Here is an 18,930-nt window from a genome sequence, read left to right on the forward strand (position 1 = left end):
CATAATTTGGGTAGATGTAACTTAGAATCCCTTGAAAAAATAATGTCATTGTAAAGAGATTTTGCTTTATCATAGGAGACAATAGTAAGTGTTAGCAAGTTTCTGGTTTGGGAGGTTTTGTTTCTTGCAGCTTTATAGCAGGTGTTTGATTAGAGGGACCAACATTTAGATTACGCAAAGGAAAAAAAATACTATTGATCATGTGGCAAGCATTTGCAAAGTACTTTATTTTTTTAAATTAATTAATTAATTAATTTGGCTGCACTGGGTCTTAGTTGTGGCATGTGGGATCTAGTTCCCCCCAGGGTCTTACCCACCAGGGAAGTCCCTGCAAAATACTTTAGCGCACGTAATCTCATTTAATTGCCATAAAGTTCTATGAAATATATTGATTTTTTTCCCATTTTACCAAGGAAGGAACTGAGGCCCATGGAAGATAACTGACTTGCCTGGCTTCATCTGCCTCAAAGCCGGGCCATCTCATTGCAGATCCTCTTTACAGGGGATTCCTCACAGAGCTAGTTATGGAGAAAGTGATGCTGACAGTGCTAGGTAAGATGGATAGTGGGAGGGCTTCCCTGGTGGCACAGTGGTTGAGAGTCCGCCTGCCGATGCAGGGGACACGAGTTCGTGCCCCGGTCCGGGAAGATCCCACATGCCGCGGAGTGGCTGGGCCCGTGAGCCATGGCCGCTGAGCCTGCGCGTCCGGAGCCTGTGCTCCTCAACGGGAGAGGCCACAACAGTGAGAGGCCTGCGTACCGCAAAAAAAAAAAAAAAAAAAAAAAAAAGATGGATAGTGGGAAAGTCAGCGGTGGGGGAACCAGAGACAGGGAGTAGAGCTGGGAGGCTATTGCAGGAGGTAGAGCAGGAGATTAGGTACACCTGATGGAAGGACCGTGGGCAGGGGTTATGGAATGTTAGAAATGAGAGTGAAACACCAAGGGACTAGGTGATTGTCTTTGGTGTGTCCAGGAAGCCTTTAAGTTGCCTGAATTCTTGGGGCTGAGAAAGAGGAGTGCTGGGTCACCCAAAAGCCCTTTAAAGGTAACTTGCATATTGGATGGTGAAATGGCTCCTGACCTAGGATTGAACATGCACCTTATAGGGTTAGAGTGAGGCTAAATCAGATGACTCCAGGAAACACAATGTCCTACATCAAGAGGGAATCAGTAAATGATACTGCCCTCTTTATTTGCCTAGAACATCAGTTCACCCAGTAATGCATACTTTGAACTACTTTATTCATTCACTCACTTCTTCATGTAGCAAAATTTACTCTCTCCTATGTGCCAGTCACTATACTAGTTCCAGGACTGTACCAGGAAACCAGACAGAATTTATATATATATATATATATATATATATATATATATATATATGATTTAAATATGTAGAGACAAAATTGATTTTCTAATTATTTCATCTGGTGCATGTTTCTAAAAAAGCTTTGTTCCCTTCCAGGCAGTTTGATGTAGTGATTAAAAGCATGGAGTCTTGGGACTTCACTGGCAATCCAGTGGTTAAGACTTCGCCTTCCAATGCAGGGGGTGCAGGTTCAATCCCTGGTCTGGGAGCTAAGATCCCCCATTCCTTGGGGCCAAAAAACCAAAACATAAAACAGAAGCAATATTGTAACAACTTCAATAAAGACTTTAAAAATGGTCCACATCAAAAAAAAATTTTTTTTTTTAAAGCATGGAGTCTTGTGTCAGGCTGCCTGGGTTCAAATCCCAGGTTCACCCCTTACTAGCGGTGCAATCTTGGGTACGTTCTTTTGTTTGGCCGCGCTTCGCGGCTTGGGAGATCTTAGTTCCCTGACCAGGGATCGAACCCGGGCCCCCTGCAGTGAAAGCACAAAGTCCTAACCGCTGGACTGCCAGGGAATTCCCTTGGGTAAGTTCTTAGTGACTCTGTGCCTCAGGTGCATCGTCTGTGTAACGGGGTTAGTTTTACCTACTCCATAGGGCTGCTGGGCACCTAGAACTATGCCAGGAAATAGTGCTTGGAGACAGTTTGTGACTCAAACACAGGAAGACTGCCTCATTCTTTGCCATATCCTTCTTTTCTTATCCCAAATGGTCCTACCAAACCTGATGGCCCTTCCACACAGTGCACTGGGTTCTGAATGACTCTTGGCTCTTCCCCAAACTACAGCCCTCACAGAGATGGCAGTTTGCCGGCATCAGGTATATCCAGCAGCATGGCTGTAGGTTGGGCGGCTGTACCAGAATGCGCTGTTGGGCTGAATATGTGGCCTCTCCAGGTGATTGACTTGAAGGGACTGAGAATTCATTTTTGTCTGCAGATTGCCATATGCTCGTTTAAAAATGAAATAATGTCATAACTATATAGAAATGTTGACCCCCTGCAAAGGCAGTCACGTGTTAAGGCATGGCTCATACTGGCTCCTTGATAGAACCAATCAGGCAGCTGGTGGCTTGCAGTTTCGAGGGCTGGTTTCTATCACAGACGGAGGACAGACTTGTGACCGGCTGAATCTCCTACTGGGCAGATCCTCTCTCGGGCTCCCCGATTCCTACCGTGCTATTCCCTCCAATTTCTATGGCAGAGTGGAGCCTTTAAAGAAAAAAACCATACTTGCATTGCATCTTACTGCACTCCTGCCCACCTTTCTCTCTGGGCACCAATTTGGTTTCATCTTGGCAGCTCCAAGCCCCCAGCCCAGACTGCCGGTTTGGATGAACTCCAGATCCCAAGCCCTAATAATATTTTCCTGAGGCACCATAGTCTTCCCAACTGTGTATCAAACCAACTTTTTTTTTTTTTTCCTGTGGTACCGCACAGCTTGTGGGATATTAGTTCCCTGACCAGGGACTGACCCTGGGCCCTCAACAGTGAAAGCGTGGAGTCCTAACCACTGAACTTCCCGTAGAACTCCCTGCAGCCAACTTTTTTTTTTTTTTTCCAACTTTTTAATAAGCCAACAAGCATGGACACAATACCTGCCATGTACTCGTGACTGTGCCCGTTGTGAGGAGGATCACCAAGCGTAAGCCCTTCTCAGAGGCAGGCACAGCTGAGGGCAGGCTTAGGGAAGGCTTGGAGTACTAATTCCTGCCAGAGACCAAGGTGCCAAGGAAATAGGAAAAGAGATCATACACCTATGTGCCCATCACCCTAGAACCTCAGAAACCCCATGGGGGGCCTCCAGTGGTTCCTCCCACTCCCCCCACCAGAAGTAACCACTTTCCTGACTTTTATGTGAGCCATTCTTTATAAATTTACTACTTGTATATGATCTGTAATCAATATATTGCTCAGGGGGCTTCCCTGGTGGTGCCGTGGTTAAGAATCTGCCTGCCAATGCAGGGGACAAGGGTTCGAGCGCTGGTCTGGGAAGATCCCACCTGCCACGGGGCAACTAAGCCCGTGTGCCACAACTAGTGAGCCCGCGTGCCACAACTACTGAGCCCGCGTGCCACAACTACTGAAGCCCGCGCAACTAGAGTCCATGCTCCGCAACAAGAGAAGCCACCATCATGAGGAGCCCTTGCACTGCAATGAAGAGTAGCCCCCGCTCGCTGCAGCTAGAGAAAGCCCGTGTGCAGCAACGAAGACCCAATGCAGCCAAAAAATAAAATAAATAACTTTATTTTTAAAATATATATATTGCTCAGTTTTGAGAAAATGGGTAGCAAGCACAAACCCAGCTGTGCAAAGAAAGGGCAATGTGGTCCCAATAGATGGAGGCACCAGGAGAAGGTCAGATGAGGCAGAATGTCTGCATAAGAGGCTGGCCTCAGCTTCCCTGGGCGTCTACCAAGCAGGCGAGGCCACAAGGAGGCCTGGAAGCACAGGCAGTTGGGCAGCCAGCAAGGTGGTGGTTTCAGCTTCTTGAAAAGGGGTACAGGGAATTCCCTGGCAGTCCAGTGGTTAGGACTCCATGCTTCTACTGCAGGGGCCTGGGTTCGACCCCTGGCCTGGGAACTAAGATCCCACAAGCTCTGCAGCCAAAAATAATGAAAAAATAAAAGGTATGAAACTAATACTCAACACAGCATATAGTAGGTGAAGTGCTCAAAGACTGGTAGAATTCAACAAAAAAAAAAAAGAAAGAAAAGGGATACATGGGAGGTTGTGTTTTCTTTTTAAACCTTGTATGGCTAAAATCCTCTTTATTCCTACTCTCTTGTTTGGTAATTTGCCTGAGCATAAAATTCTAGACTTGGAAACCATTTTCCTTCAGAACTTTGAAGGCATTGTTCTTTCATCTCTTTGCTTCTAATGCTGTGCTGAGAAGTCTGACACCATTCTTTCTGATCCTGTGTATGTGACCTGTTTCTGTCTAGAAACTTGTAGAATCCTCTGTTTGTCCTGAGGGTTCTGAAGATACCTTGGTGTGGGTTTATTTTCATCCATGTGCTGGGCACTCAGCTTCAATCTGAAAACTCATGTCCTCCAGTTATGGGTACTTGTTTCATTATTTCTTTGATGAGATTTCCTCCTTTCCTTTTTCCCTGTTCTTTCTGGGACATCAAATTGTCATATGTTGGACCTACTTGGCTGACCCTTGTAATTTTTCTCTACTCTTTTCCAGCCCTTTGCATGTTCACTGTAACTTGGGGAGATTTCTTTGGTTTTATCGTTCAGTCTCTCTATGGAGTTTTTCATTTCTATTATCAAGTTTTTAATTTCCAAAAAATCCTTTTGGATTCTAATTTGTTTTTAATTGAATATAGTTGATTTACAATGTTGTGTTATTTCAGGTGCATAGCAAAGTGATTCAGTTATATATACACACATATACATATATATTCTTTTCCAGATTCTGTTCCATTACAGGTTATTACAAGATATTGAATATAGTGCCCTGTGTTGTACAGTAGGTCCTTGCTGCTTATCTGTTTTAGTGTGTATCTGTTAATTCCAAACTCCTAATTTATCCCTCCCTCCCCAGGACTCTAATTTTTTAAAGGGTATCTTGTTCTAGTTTTATAGATAAAATGTCCTCTCGTAAATCTTTGAGGGTATTAATGAGAGTTCTTTCATGAAGCATTCTTCTCACTGCTTTGTAATGAATTCAGAATTAATTGAAATATGTAATAGTGGTTTAGTTAATTATATTAATCTATAGAATATGATATTACAATGATTACATTTATAGAAAAGACTAATAACATAGGATTATCATGATACATCTTAGAGCAGAAACAGCAAGTTATTACCACAGTATTATATATTATTTTCCCCATGTTTTATATATTATGAAAAATTTTAGTCATACCAAAAAACTGAAAGAATTTTATGATGAACACTACCTCAATTCTAACATTAACATTTTACTATACTTGCTTTATTGCACATCTATCCAACCCTCTATCCATCCATCAATCCACCTTATTTTTTGATGCATTTTGAAGTAAATTACAGGCACCAGTATACTTTCCCCTAAATACTTTAGCATGAACATCATTAACAATATTTCAATATTTGCTTACAGTTTTTTGTTCATTTGAAATAAAATTTACATGTAATGAAATGCACGGACCTTAAGTGTAAAATTCTCAGTGTTTTGACAAACTCATAAATTTGTGTAAATTCAACCCCCCACCAAGGTATAGAACATTATCATTACCCCAGAAAGTTCCCTCATGCCCTTCTTAATCAATCTCTGTCCCTAGGGGGATTCACTGTTATGATTTTTTTCTACTATAGGTTAGTTTTACCTGTTATAGTATTTCAGGGTTTTTTTTTTAATTAATTAATTTATTTTGGCTGTGCCGTGGCTTAGTCGTGGCACAGGGGATCTTCGTTGTCGCATGGGGGGATCTTTTAGCTGCAGCATGCAGACTCTTAGCTGTGGCATGCATGTGGGATCTAGTTCCCTCACCAGGGATCGAATCTGGGCCCCCTGTTTTGGGAGTGCAGAGTCTTACCCACTGGACCACCAGGGAAGTCCCAGTATTTGTTTTAAAAACAGAAGAGAAAAAGAAAATTTATGTTAACATGCATATTGTTCTGCCATACGCCAGGCATTGTTCTAAAGTGCTTTAGAAATATTAACTCACTTACTTATATCAATACTTTGAGCAAGGTAGTAGTATTTTCTCCATTTTACAGATAAAGAAAACTGAGATGTAAAGTGGCCAAATAGCTTAGCCAAGGCCTCACGACTGAAGAATGGGGGTAGGGCCGGCCCTACAGCCACACTGTTTACGACACTTCAGCCTCTGTGTGAACATCCTTCAGACCTATGTCAACTTCAAAACGCTTACAGCAGTTATCTTGGGTGGTAGGGTTGTGGGTGATTTTTATTTTCTTCCTTTTGCTTACCTGTATTTTCTAAGATTTCGTCAATGAACATATATTACACCTCTTGCTTGTATACCTAAAACTCCAAAAGTTATTTTAAAATATTCCTGATATGGCCCAACACTACTCTTTTCTAAGTCATGACACCCCTCTCACCCGATTTCTCTTCACACTCACAGCCAAATCTTTGAATATAGCCAGGCTGAAGTATGGTCACATTCTGCATCACAGTGTGTCTTCCCAAGGTTCACTTTTGTGTGATATTCATGTGATCGATCATTTCAACCAACAGACATGCAAACATCCAGTGTCACGTGAGAACCATGTCTGTTAGTTGACAGATGTCACCATGGGTGGGTGAGAGGCAGGAAGTGACTAATTCAGCGTGGTTTCTGAATGTGTGCTCTTCTTAAAATGAAGCATAGAGCAAGAGGGAGGAAGTATGGGGATATATGGATATGTATAGCTGATTCACTTCGTTATACAGCAGAAACTAACACACCATTGTAAAGCAATTATACTCCAATAAAGATGTTAAAAATAAATAAAGTCACAACTTCTACCTGAAATAAATAAATAAAAACTAAAATGAAGCATAGAATTTCTCTAAAGTGTAACATGTTTGCTTAAGATGTGTTCTGCATTTTGAAATTAATACTTTAAAGTGTTAATATAGATAAAATTCATTTTTCTTTTTTAAAATTTTATTTTGAAGTAATTTCAAACTTAAATGTACCCTTTATTCACATTAAGCAATTATTAATATTTTGCCACATTTGTTTTTACTATTTTCTATATGTTTCCTTCTGAAATAACTTAAAGTTGCATACACCATGCCCCTTTAATCCTTAATACAGCAGTGTGGATTTCTTAAGAATAAGGACATTTTCTTACCTATCCATTTTCTCACCTAACAGTAATGCAATACTGTCGCCATATTCTAATTTTGACAGTTATCTCAATAATGTCTTTTATAGCACTTTTTCAGCTTCCAATATCCAATGCAGAATTATACATCTCACTAATTGTCTTATCTCTTTAGTTTTCTTAAATCTGGAGCTATTCCTCTCTCAGCATTTTTTTTTTTTTTTTTGGCTGCACCATACAGCTTTCAGGATCTTAGTTCCCCAATCTGGGATGGAACCCGTGCCCCCTGCAGTGGAAGCTCAGAGTCCTAACCACTGGATAGCCAGGGAATTCCCTTTTTTGTCTTTCTTGACACTGTCATTTTGAAGGGTAAACACCAGTTATTTTGTAAAATATATTTATATTTGATTTTATGTTTCCCCACAGTACGGGTTATACAAGTTATGCACTTTTGGCAAGAATATTATGTGGGCGATATTTTGTCCTTTCTATGTCCCAGGAAGCACATCATGGTGATGTTAATTTTGATCTCTTGACAGATCTCTCTGCTGTGAAGCTACTATTTTTCCTTTTGTAATTAATAATCAATTTGTGGGGAGATAGAATGTCTTTGACCAGTATTTACTTGATAAAAATGTTTATGCATTTTTTGAATGTTTGTTTTATTCAAAGGCTTAAATATTTAAGAAATGTATAAATGACTGAAAATCTACGAAAGAACTCTAAAAAACTTCGGGAAAATGCTAATGAAACACGAGAAGAAAAAGTAAGTAGATCAGAATATGGAAAGAAAACTCTGTAATGATGAAGAACAGAACATTAGAAGAGAGAAGTATGGTAATTAGCAAACTGGGAGCAAGATGGGAGAACAAACCGGAAATATGTGTGTATAGGTGAGATCCTTGCTGAGGACTTAGATCCTGTTCTCATACCTTTCATTGTATCTGATCCAAACATACTTTCCATGGTTATAAAATATGCTCAAATAAATATTTTTGAACGAATGAACAATTCATCATGATAGACTTTGGACAGAATCTGCTTACATCTTGAAATCTCCATTTAATCATTAGCATCTATTTGTTGTACTCCCAGCAGTACAAGTGCTACATCTGAGAGGAGAGAGCCTGTTGTTTTTCTGAAGAAATATATGAGAAGTAAATAATGTGCAATGATATGCCATTCAGATTGATTAAGCAGGAGTGGTGCATTTTATGCACAGGTAGCAGCTCTTCTATTAATAATTCTCCTCCTCCACAGGGCATTCCTGGATGACTGAAAACAAGGAAGCAATTTTCGACTTCCCCTTCACGTTCAGAAGCATCAACAACGTACAAGTCTGTCCACACAGGCCTGGACTGCACAGCAAGCTTCAAAAAATGTTTGTCACCAGAGCAAGATAATTTTTGCAACTTGTGATAATAAGAAGCTGGTTTGATGAAAACCTTGCAGTTGTGAAAAAAATGATTTTTTGAAATTTGTGGTTGATAAAAATGGTTTCTCACATAGTTGTTTACTGTATCCCCGTTATCTTGCCTTGGTTTCCATGATCTACCACCCATAGCCCCCAAACCAAATATTTTATTTAAGATCTAAATGTTTGTTTATTTGCTTATCTAATTCTTGGCCATAGACCCAATTTCTGCATCATCCTGGTCAGGATTCTGTGTGGATCCTAGGCTTGCTTCCTGTAAGTTATCTCTAACTTCCAAACAGCCTATAAAAGCAAAAAGGTACGATCCCTACCCTACCCAAACACTCTCCTATTTTTCATGGCTGGAACACTGTATTATTTATTCAAACCTGTGTCATTCATTTATTCCCTTCATTCATTTGAAAACACTTAGCTGTTGCACAACCAGAACTGAACTAGGTCTAATTTTAGTCTTTGCCCTTGAGGTTCTCAGAATTTCATTAGAGATACCAACAGATAACCAACTCAGGAAGGTGTAGATTTCTGTGGTAAATGCCTTATTTTGTAATGTGAACACAGATGAGATATCAACACCCAGGAGGTGCAGGTGACTAATCTGTGAGCAAGGGCCTCTAAAATATATGGGGTTATTTAATCTGCACACTGACCTTAAAAGGAAAGGACTTTTATTGTCGTGTTTATCAGATGAGGAAGCTGAGGCTTTGGGAGGTTCAGAACTTTCCAGGCCCCAGATAACAGGCAGCGAGACATGGCTTAGAGACCCGGTCCCTGTGCTCTTTATCCTGCCAACCTGGAAGGATGGATCATGCAAAGGAGGAGTTTTCTTCGCCCCCTCGGGGACTGGCAAGGGGACTCGCTGAGCTCCCAGCAATGTCCGGCCCCCGGGCGAGAGCTGGCGTCTGGATAGGGGGACCAGATCCACGCGAGGGCTCTCAGTCCTTCCGCCTCGTCTTTCCTTGGTTCTGCCCACAGGCCTTCTGTTGACCTGGGTTTGCAACCTGAGACTCCTCATTTCCGGATCCGGACTACAAGGGTCTTCCTTTGGGGGCGCAGGTCCCTCGGAGGAAGGACCCGCCCCTGCTGTAGCGGCCGCCCAGAAGAAAGCACGCCTTTTTTATCCTGAAATGAAATTTGTCATTAGTTAAAACTCTCGTCCGGGCTTCCCTGCTGGCGCAGTGGTTAAGAATCCACCTGCCAATGCAGGGGACAAGGGTTCAAGCCCTGGTCTGGGAAGATCCCACATGCCGCGGAGCAACTAAGCCCGTGCGCCACAACTACTGAGCCTGCGCTCTAGAGCACGCAAGCCACAACTACTGAACCCACGTGCCACAACTACTGAAGCCCGCACGACTAGAGCCCGTGCTCTGCAACAAGGGAAGCCACCGCAATGAGAAGCCCGCGCACAGCACCACCCAATGCAGCCAAAAATAAATAATTTTTAAAAAACAACCGCTCCTCACGGACAGTATTTAAACGAAGTGCTAACTGCAACACAATCAGAACTAGAAGGAAAGTAATTTACAACACCATAGTGAGAACTTCGACATGTCGCAGCCGAGGAAGATCGCCCGGAAGGCGCAGGGGCGAGCCGAGCTGCAGGGGTCGGGGTGGGAGCTGGCATTCCTGGGAAAGTCCGCGAAGGTTCCCCCGCAGAAGTACTCTGCTCGTTAGTGCAGTGCAGGGAAGTGATGGCTCAGACCCTCATTCACAGGCTCTCCACTTTCGGGAGGGTCGCGAGCTCCTCGCAACCATGCGCCCCATCACTGTGGGCCCCCAATCTCGCCCGCGGTGATCGATGTGTCCCGGAGGAGCGGACCCGGCTGAGAGCACGGAGATGGGGGGGCTTGGGCGTAGGAGGGTGCAGGCGCGGCTCCGGGTACAGTTGCCTCTGAGGGGCGAGGGGAGGGCGCTCGTGGAGCCCCAGAACTGACCGGGAGGAGGAAGCCCCTTTCCCAGGTCTCCGGAACCGGGAGAACGCCGCTCAGGCACAAATCAGGTCCTGGGTTACACATACCAGCTTGGGCGCACCTGTTTCTTTAGAAAACGCATTTTGAGCTCCATTCGAGTAAGACACACCAGAGCCCATTCATTCATGATTTGGGCATTGTCTGAATGTTATCTTTATATTGTGAAAATAGTACCTGCTCATTGTTAAACAGTTCAAAAGCATAGAAAGAGGTAAAAGTCACCCGTAATCAATCCCTACACCCTTAGAAGATCACTGTAAATATTTTGGAATTCACCCTTTGAAACTTTTTTCCTAAGCATATTTCCTAGGTAGTATATACACACAACACGTAACACAGTGGTATTAAACCATAGCATGCTTTTCTAACTGGCTTTCCCCCACACACACACTTAATATATTATGGTCTATTTTCCATGTTGATGTAGATTTACACATTATATTTTTATATATATACAGTATATTTGTATGTTTTTATAGGTGTGTGATGACCAAAACATGAGTGTAAGATTTATGTAGTATTATTTTTGGTAAACATACTGGAAATACGTGGGTGCCCCACAAGACTCTTTTACGAAAACTTTATAGTTTGTGTATCATTTTAAAATATCTTCACAGACCTATGGCTCAGCTTATCCCAATGATCATAATTATCTTTTCACGAATAATCTGCCATCCACTCTAGCAGTGGGAGTCTTCTCTGTGTGGCCTCTTTCCACCTTCTATAACATCACCCGAGACAGGCTAATAGTGGCTCCCTCTCTTTTTTTTTTAATTAATTAATTTTATTTATTTATTTTTGGATCTGTTGGGTCTTCATTGCTGTGCGCGGGCTTTCTCTAGTTGCGGCAAGCGGGGGCTACTCTTCCTTGCGCTGCACAGGCTTCTCATTTCGGTGGCTTCCCTTGTTGCGGAGCATGGGCTCTAGGCTCATGGGCTTTGGTAGTTGCAGCACACGGGCTCAGTAGTTGTGGCACATGGGCTTAGTTGCTCCGCGGCATGTGGGATCTTCCCGGACCAGGGATCAAACCCGTGTTCCCTGCATTGGCAGGCAGATTCTTAACCACTGCACCACCAGGGAAGTCCCTCAACTCTGAAATATTTTTGCCTCTAGTTGTCCCATGCAGACTATTCATAAAATCTACTTCTTCAGTAACTACAAACTCTGCTTTGGTTTCTTGAATAAACAGCAACAACTGAACAGTATTGGTAACATCTGTAGATCCATCAAGCCTAGGAAAACCACTCAAAACGGTTTGCCATGTTTTTTAATTGATGACTGATGTTTCTCCCAATGTTCTCAAGTCTTTGAGCAACCGTTCTCCCCAAAAGGCTAATAGTCTTCAACAAATTTTAGGTTTTGCAGACCAGGAGGCAGAGTCAAGTAATTATGTAGGTACTTACTTTCCACGTATTTTTTTTTGTGATGAAAATAAATTTATTAAATTTATTTTGGGGGAAAACGACCATATTTGTTAAATGAGTGACCGCTGCTATAGTTTACTCATGTGTCATTTGTGTACAATCACCAATTAGTGTGAATGACAAGGTGTCCGAATGACTTGGTTTCCTATTAATCCACTCACTAAGCCAACTTCATGTTGAAGAAGAAAAATCACCAAAAACAGACCAAGAAATGTCCACTGCTAGAGGGCTTTTTGTTTATTTAAGTGTAATCTTTCAACGGATTAGTAGTTCTCTAGCTTGGAGTCTCTAATTTGATATAGCAACCAACTTAATTTCTGTGTAGACCATGCATTAGCAAATGTCTTCTAACCCGACAATCACTTTAAAAGCAAACCCTTAGTTGATCATGAAAACACACCTTTAAACACTTGGCTCTAAACACCATTGTTTTGCCCACTCTGAAAAGTATTTTTTTCATTCTGACACTGTCATGTCATAACTTTTAAAATGATAATCTCATTATTATTGCTCAATTGCACTGATGCTTAGTAGGAGTAGCCTGTGGTCTATTCTTCATCATGCAAGTTTATAAAAAAGTAAGTTTGGAACTTCAATCATGGTCAGCCAGAAGACGGTCTTTCTTTCCCCCTCCACAATTAAATACATCAGTATTTTTGGAAGTACTGTCCAAATTGTTTGACGTCCCCTCTGCATTGACCCTGGATAAGGAAGCGTGAAACTTGATTGTCTTTCAGCAGAAGGACTTTAATTGGTAATTATGGAGAGATCATTACTTCCTTTTCTCCTTGGATAGCTGACACAGGACAGGAAGGAAGGTTGGGGTTCTTTCTGAGACTCTAAATATCCTTTTCAAAAAGCCCATTCCATTCGCATTTCTTAGCGAATAAGCTCATCCGGTCTCCACACTTTATAAAGTTCTCTTTTACACACCCATCTTATCACCTGAGTCATCCGGTAGATTTAGGATTCTTATTCCCAAGCAGCTAGTAAGGCCTCAGGCCAGGTCTTTGGGTGCTGTCTGTTTTTTTCATGAGAGTCACTTTGATAGGAGAAGGGGATTGGGGAAAGACACCTGAGTCTGGTGAGGCACATTAAGGATGCTGACCACACACCTCACCTGCTGTACTGAGACAGAGGGGACCTGGGATCCTTTGCTGCAGTGCTTGCACCTGCAAACATTTCCTCTGCAACAGAATACAAAGAAACTATAAGGAACTAAAAATGACTACATGCATGTGGCACTTGAGGCAAATTATAAACAAGATACAAAAAGACCAAAAACCCAACTGCCACTTCTGAAGTGTCCCAGCAAAAGCAGGGTCCTGGGCAAGATTCCTGCAAAGGGCACCACCAAGGGGGTGGGCAGACCACCCAAGCCCCCTCCCCCCAAACCCCTGAACCTGCCCCTACCCTCACCCCATTTAAAAAACCAGCTCCCCCCACGCCCTCAGGGAATGAGCAAGGGAAACTGTTGCTTGTTTTCTCTCTCCTGCTGCAGCAGGAGTCCCAGTAAAGCCTTGCCTGAATTTCTCATCCGGCCTTTTACAATTTTCTATTGATTAAAGAGTCCAAGGACCCCGGTTGGGAACTACCATTTTGCGCAGGGCCAGCCTGAAGTGGGAATGACGGTCCCCCCATGCTTTCTTGGTTATGCAACCATCATCCTCACTGTAAGTGTATTCTAAAATCCCATTAAGTGTATTCTCCATTGAACCCAGCTGAGTGAAGCTGACAGCCGGCCCTGCAGTGCCCCTTGCGCGACTCTAGGGAGGCTGATCGCCTGCGGCGTGAGCGCCCCTCAGCAGCGAGTCTGTGGCCACAGCCCCTCCGCAGGGCCTTGGGAGGCAAAGCGGCGGACACATTGCGCGCGCTGACGAGAAGGGTCACCCGGCCTCAGGGTTGGACTCCTGCTGCGCGCTCGCTGCGCGGCGGGGATTTGGGTGGGCGGGGCGGGGCTGGGCGGGGCTGGGCGGAGCCTGGACCGCGGGAGCGCGTTGTCCGGCTGGCGCCCTTTGAGCGGCGCGCGGCACCGTGGGGTCTCGGGGCCCGCCGCTCACAGACAATCGGACCCTTGGATAAACATGGTGTGCTCCCCGGGAGAGGGGAGCGGGGCCACGTCCGCGGGCGGACCCGGCGAGGAACCCGGAGCCCCCACCGTGCGGGGGAGAAGGCGGGGACGGTCAGGCCGCGCGGGCTCTTTAAGACCATGTTCGTGCTAACGCCTACCGTGAGTAACCTGGTCCCAGGTCCCGGGAGAAAAGAGTTGGCTTGGTCTAAATAGGCGGATGAGAGTTCAGATCTCTAGGCGTGGAATTTGGGGAAGTTATGAATGGGGTGGGGGGGGAGGCACATGGCTTTGAGCCAAAGCCCCCAGGCACGTTGTAAATTTTAACAGGGCTCCTGGAGAGGGCGGTGAGACTAAGCAAGGACGAGTTCCAAAGGGAGGAGAGTCCCCCACCTGGCTTCAGCGCCCACGCGGCTGGTCCTTCATGATCTCGGTAAGCCCAGTAGCTTGTGAACAGGTGGGGTGAGTGCAGGAAGCATCAGGCCTTTGTGGTGGATGGGTAGGCAGAGGAACCCACTCCTGCGGGCTCTCAGGAGGCCTTGGGCATCCGGTTCTTCACGAAGTTTCCTGGGCCAAGAGGTGGAGCTGTGCCTGCCTTTGGGCCTGGCCCACCAATGCGGTATCCGGCAGCCCCGGTAGGACCTCAGAGAGCACAGCAGCAGGAGTGGAGAAGTGGCGGGTGGCACTGTGCCTCCTTGGCAGCCCCCCCCCCGGGGGGTTGGCCCACTGGGCACGGGAGTGGAGGAGCTGCTGAGTGGTCTGATGACACAGGCTGAGCTGAATGAGGATTGTGAAGTCACAGAGGAAGTAGGATGCTACAGCATCCCACTTGGCGTGGGGCTGACGGCCTGGCAAGAAGAAAGGTGTTGCCCAGGCAGACCAGTGCTTTCTGCCCATGGAAGGGAGCCTCTGGGATAAGCAGGGCACACCTGGTGCCCATGGTGGACTGATGAGTTGGGTGAAGCCACCCTGGAACAGGGTCCCCCTCCCCATCCTAGGAATGAAGAGAGTCCCATGTCCACATTCTGGAAACCTAAATACCACCCACACCATGTGGAAGGAAAGCAGTAGAGAGGCTGGGTGGTACATCCTGCTGCCTTCCTTTTTCCCCAGATCCTCCCAGACAGGCCGCCCTTGCTCTGTCCAACCCCAGCTCTGTGAGCTTTCTGTTCCTGCTGAGTAGCTGACTTCCAGGATTTGGGGCTCCAGCGCTATGGGGAATACACGCTGGAGAGCAGATGAGTCCCGAAGATCACCAGTAACTCCCATCCTCCTACTTGTCTAGATGCAGAGGCCTCCAATGGCTGTGATAAGCCTTCTGTTCTTGGCAGTGATGTATGTCGTGCACCACCCTTTGATGGTCAGTGACCGGATGGACCTGGACACACTAGCCAGAAGTCGGCAGCTGGAGAAGCGGATGAGCGAGGAGATGCGCCAGTTAGAACTAGAGTTTGAAGAGAGGAAGCGAGCAGCTGAGGAGCAGCAGAAGGCAGAGAACTTCTGGAGAGGAGACACATCCAGTGACCAGTTAGTGCCGGGGAAGAAAGACAGGGGGCGGCCGTTCCAGGCGGATGGCCACGAGGGGCCGCTGGGCTGGATGCTGGGAAACCTGTGGAACGCTGGCCTCTTTTGCTTTTTTCTCATCTTTGAGCTCCTGCGACAGAACATGCAGCACGAGCCGGCCTTTGATTCCAGCAGCGATGATGAGACGGAGGAGGTCCGTGTCGTGCCTGTCACCTCCTGTAACTGGTTTACCGACTTCCCCCCGAGGGAGGCGCTGGAATCCTTTCACAAACACCACATCCAGAACGTCACCCGGGACCTGCCCTGCACCTGCGAGTTCGTGGAGAGCTTTGTGGACGACCTCATCAAGGCCTGTCAGGTGCTCAGCCGCCGGGAGGCTCACCCACAGTTAGAGGACTGCCTGGGCATCGGGGCTGCCTTCGAGAAATGGGGAACCCTCCACGAGACCCAGAAATTTGACATCCTGGTGCCCATTGTTCCCCCCCAGGGCACTATGTTTGCGCTGGAGATGAGGGATCTGGCCCTAGGCCGCCGCTGTGGCCGCGTGCGGGTCGAGTCGGAATGCGTGTGCAAGCGCGAGAAGCTTCTGGGGGACGTGTTGTGCCTGGTGCACCACCACAGGGACCACTCAGCCCTCCTGGGCAAGTGTAACAGCTCCATCAAGGCGGCTCTCTGCACCGGCTCCTACCTGGATGTGTGTAAGACCGTGCAGTGGTTCACGAACATGGTGGGCAACGCCTGGGCCCTCGTGGCCCACAAGTATGACTTCAAGCTCAGCCTGCCGCCGTCCACCACCTCCTGCAAGCTCCGGCTGGACTACCGCTCAGGCCGCTTTCTCTCAATCCGCCTGGTCCTGGGTGTGCAACAGGAAGACACCCTGGTATACCTGGTGAGTCAGGCCCCTGGCCAGGAACAGCTCACCAGCGTGGACTGGCCCGAGTCCTTTGCAGCCTGTGAGCACTTGTTCCTAAAGCTGGTCGGGCGTTTTGCTCCCGAGAACACCTGCCACCTCAAGTGCCTCCAGATCATTTTGAGTCTCCGGGACCTTCAGAGTTTACCCCAGGGAGCATCCCACCCCATCCTCACCTCTTACCACTTCAAAACAGCCCTCATGCACCTGTTGCTGCAGCTGCCCCTCACAGACTGGCAGCATGGCATGCTCTCCCAGCGGCTCCAGGACATCCTCTGGTTCTTGGGCCAAGGCCTCCAGAGAAGGTCCCTCCGTCATTTCCTCATTGGTAACACCTTCCTGCCCCTGACCATCCCGATCCCTAAGACATTTCGTAATGCTGAGCCCATCAATCTCTTCCAACACCTGGTGCTAAACCCCATGGCACATTCACAGGCAGTGGAAGAGTTCCACAACCTTCTGACCCAGGTGAAAGCTCTGCCCTGTGCCTCGCTGGCTGGGGCACATTAATGTACAGGCCATTAAAGAGGGGGAGAAGGTATTTCTGATTGTCAGGCTGCAGAAGAGTTTATTTTTCAGACACATCAGCAGTATACATGATCTTCACCTTGCCAGTGGGGACTATGATAGACTAAGACACTTAGCAGTACGTGAAGTGGTCGTGAGGAGGGGTCCAGTCTGCAGGGCCTCATCAAGGCTGGGTCTTTGAAGTTTTCTTCTCCTGACTTAACTTTCATCATGACCCCAAGAGGGCCCAGGGTAACAGATGTTATGGGAGGATCTTGCTGCTAAAGAGTTGAGATCCAGAAGAGGCCTGTGAAGTTGGCTTTTGTAGCAACACTGGAAGTCAGAGAACCAGAGAATACTTCCATTCCAGCTTATTCCTTCTTTTGTGAACGACTCCGAGCACATCCCTTGTAAACTGGTTTCCTTATTGAACTCAGCCCAACTCATATCCAAGCTGATAGCACTCCATTTTATCCCAAATACTGTGATGGTAGCTTCTCGTATTTTAGGATCGAATTTTTCAGACCTCCACTATTTGAAGATATAACCAAGATGTTTATTTGCCATTTTCTTAATTTAGCCCCATTTTCATATGATATGTGCAATATAATACAGCTGTTTTATGCATCTGAAAAGAACTCTAATACTACCCAAATAACTTGACTCACAGACAAATATTAAGTCAACAGTGGCCTGTCCCATAGTTGAAATAATGTATTTACTAAAATTAATTACATCATCAACATCTGATGACCTCCTCAGTGCCTGGAAACATTATAAAACCCTTAAGGAGGACAGTCTTTTGGGGGGCTCTGAGATGAACAATTACGGTTTCTGAGGGGAGCCACTTATTTGTTAAATGGAAAGAAGGTTTAGCTACCACGTGCAGCTGTGCTTTTTCTCAGTCTGGTAATGCCTTTGTATTCTCTTTTCAAAGAAGACAAAGGGATTATTTGAACTGCGTGTGTGGGTTTGCAAAGCGGGGTCATCACAATCCAGGCCCACTGCCAGGGCTGGACAGGAAGGGACTGTGAATCAGTTCAGCTCTAACAAAGTCATAATTCTGGCGATATGATTGGTATATTTCCCCTTCTTTCAAAACCCTGGGCATCCTGGGGAGGAGTGTTAAGAAATGTGACTCTAGTTGTGGGTGTGGTTGTTTTGGAAATACCAGTGCTGTTCCTACCCAGCACTGCCAGGAAGATCTTCGGGGGAGGAGAACCTTGCCCCACATTTAATGTGACCTCATGGGGGGTTTAGGTGCTGGCCTCGTAGGCTTTGGTTATAGAATCCACACCCTCCCCGCAGCAAAAATCAATTACAAGTGTCCCGGAAGCTGATGCCAGCCAATATTTGGGGCTCCCACTGCTGCGCGAGAGCTGCTGTGTTCTCGCGTTGTCTGCTGCTATCTGCCAGGTACAGCTTTCAAGTGCAGATGAGACGATGGTTGGTTCTATGCTGGTGGGATTTTGGTGTTTTAAAAACATCCACATGTTTTTTGGGATTTCCCTGGTGGTGCAGTGGTTGAGAATCTGTCTGCCAATGCAGGGGACACGGGTTCGAGCCCTGGTCTGGGAAGATCCCACATGCCGTGGAGCAACTAAGCCCGTGTGCCACAACTACTGAGCCTGCGCTCTAGAGCCCGCGAGCCACAACTACTGAGCCCGCGTGCCACAACTACTGAAGCCCGCGCGCCTACAGCCTGTGCTCCGCAACAAGAGAAGCCACCGCAGTGAGAAGCCCGCGCACCGCAACGAAGAGTCGCTCCCCTCACCGCAACTAGACAAAGCCCACGTGCAGCAACAAAGACCCAACGCAGCCAAAAATAAATAAATTAATTTAAAAATACATATGCTTTTTGTTTAGAAAATAATTTGCTGGTGTTTTACTTCCAAATCAGTAAAGAATATTATTTTCTGTATCGGTTGGAATCTGCAATAGCAGCAGATCAGCAT

General features: G+C 46.0%; 1 protein-coding gene across 2 annotated transcripts; it reads left to right on the forward strand.

The window, feature by feature from the left end:
- Positions 1-14,175: 14,175 nt before the first annotated feature.
- Positions 14,176-16,978, forward strand: ITPRIPL1 (ITPRIP like 1; the record flags this gene model as incomplete). Of its 2 annotated transcripts, none has more annotated exons than XM_082851686.1 (2): positions 14,176-14,196; positions 15,320-16,978. In XM_082851686.1, 2 exons carry the CDS (start codon positions 14,176-14,178, stop codon positions 16,976-16,978), a joined length of 1,680 nt encoding a protein of 559 aa, XP_082707812.1. The 2 variants fall into 2 exon arrangements, with proteins under 2 accessions (XP_082707812.1, XP_082707813.1); XM_082851687.1 differs by lacking the exon at positions 14,176-14,196 and adding an exon at positions 14,428-14,467 and having other exon boundaries at positions 15,366-16,978.
- Positions 16,979-18,930: the final 1,952 nt, after the last annotated feature.

Source organism: Leucopleurus acutus (genome assembly GCF_964270905.1).
Source record: "Leucopleurus acutus genome assembly, chromosome: 12".
Lineage (NCBI taxonomy): Eukaryota > Metazoa > Chordata > Mammalia > Artiodactyla > Delphinidae > Leucopleurus > Leucopleurus acutus.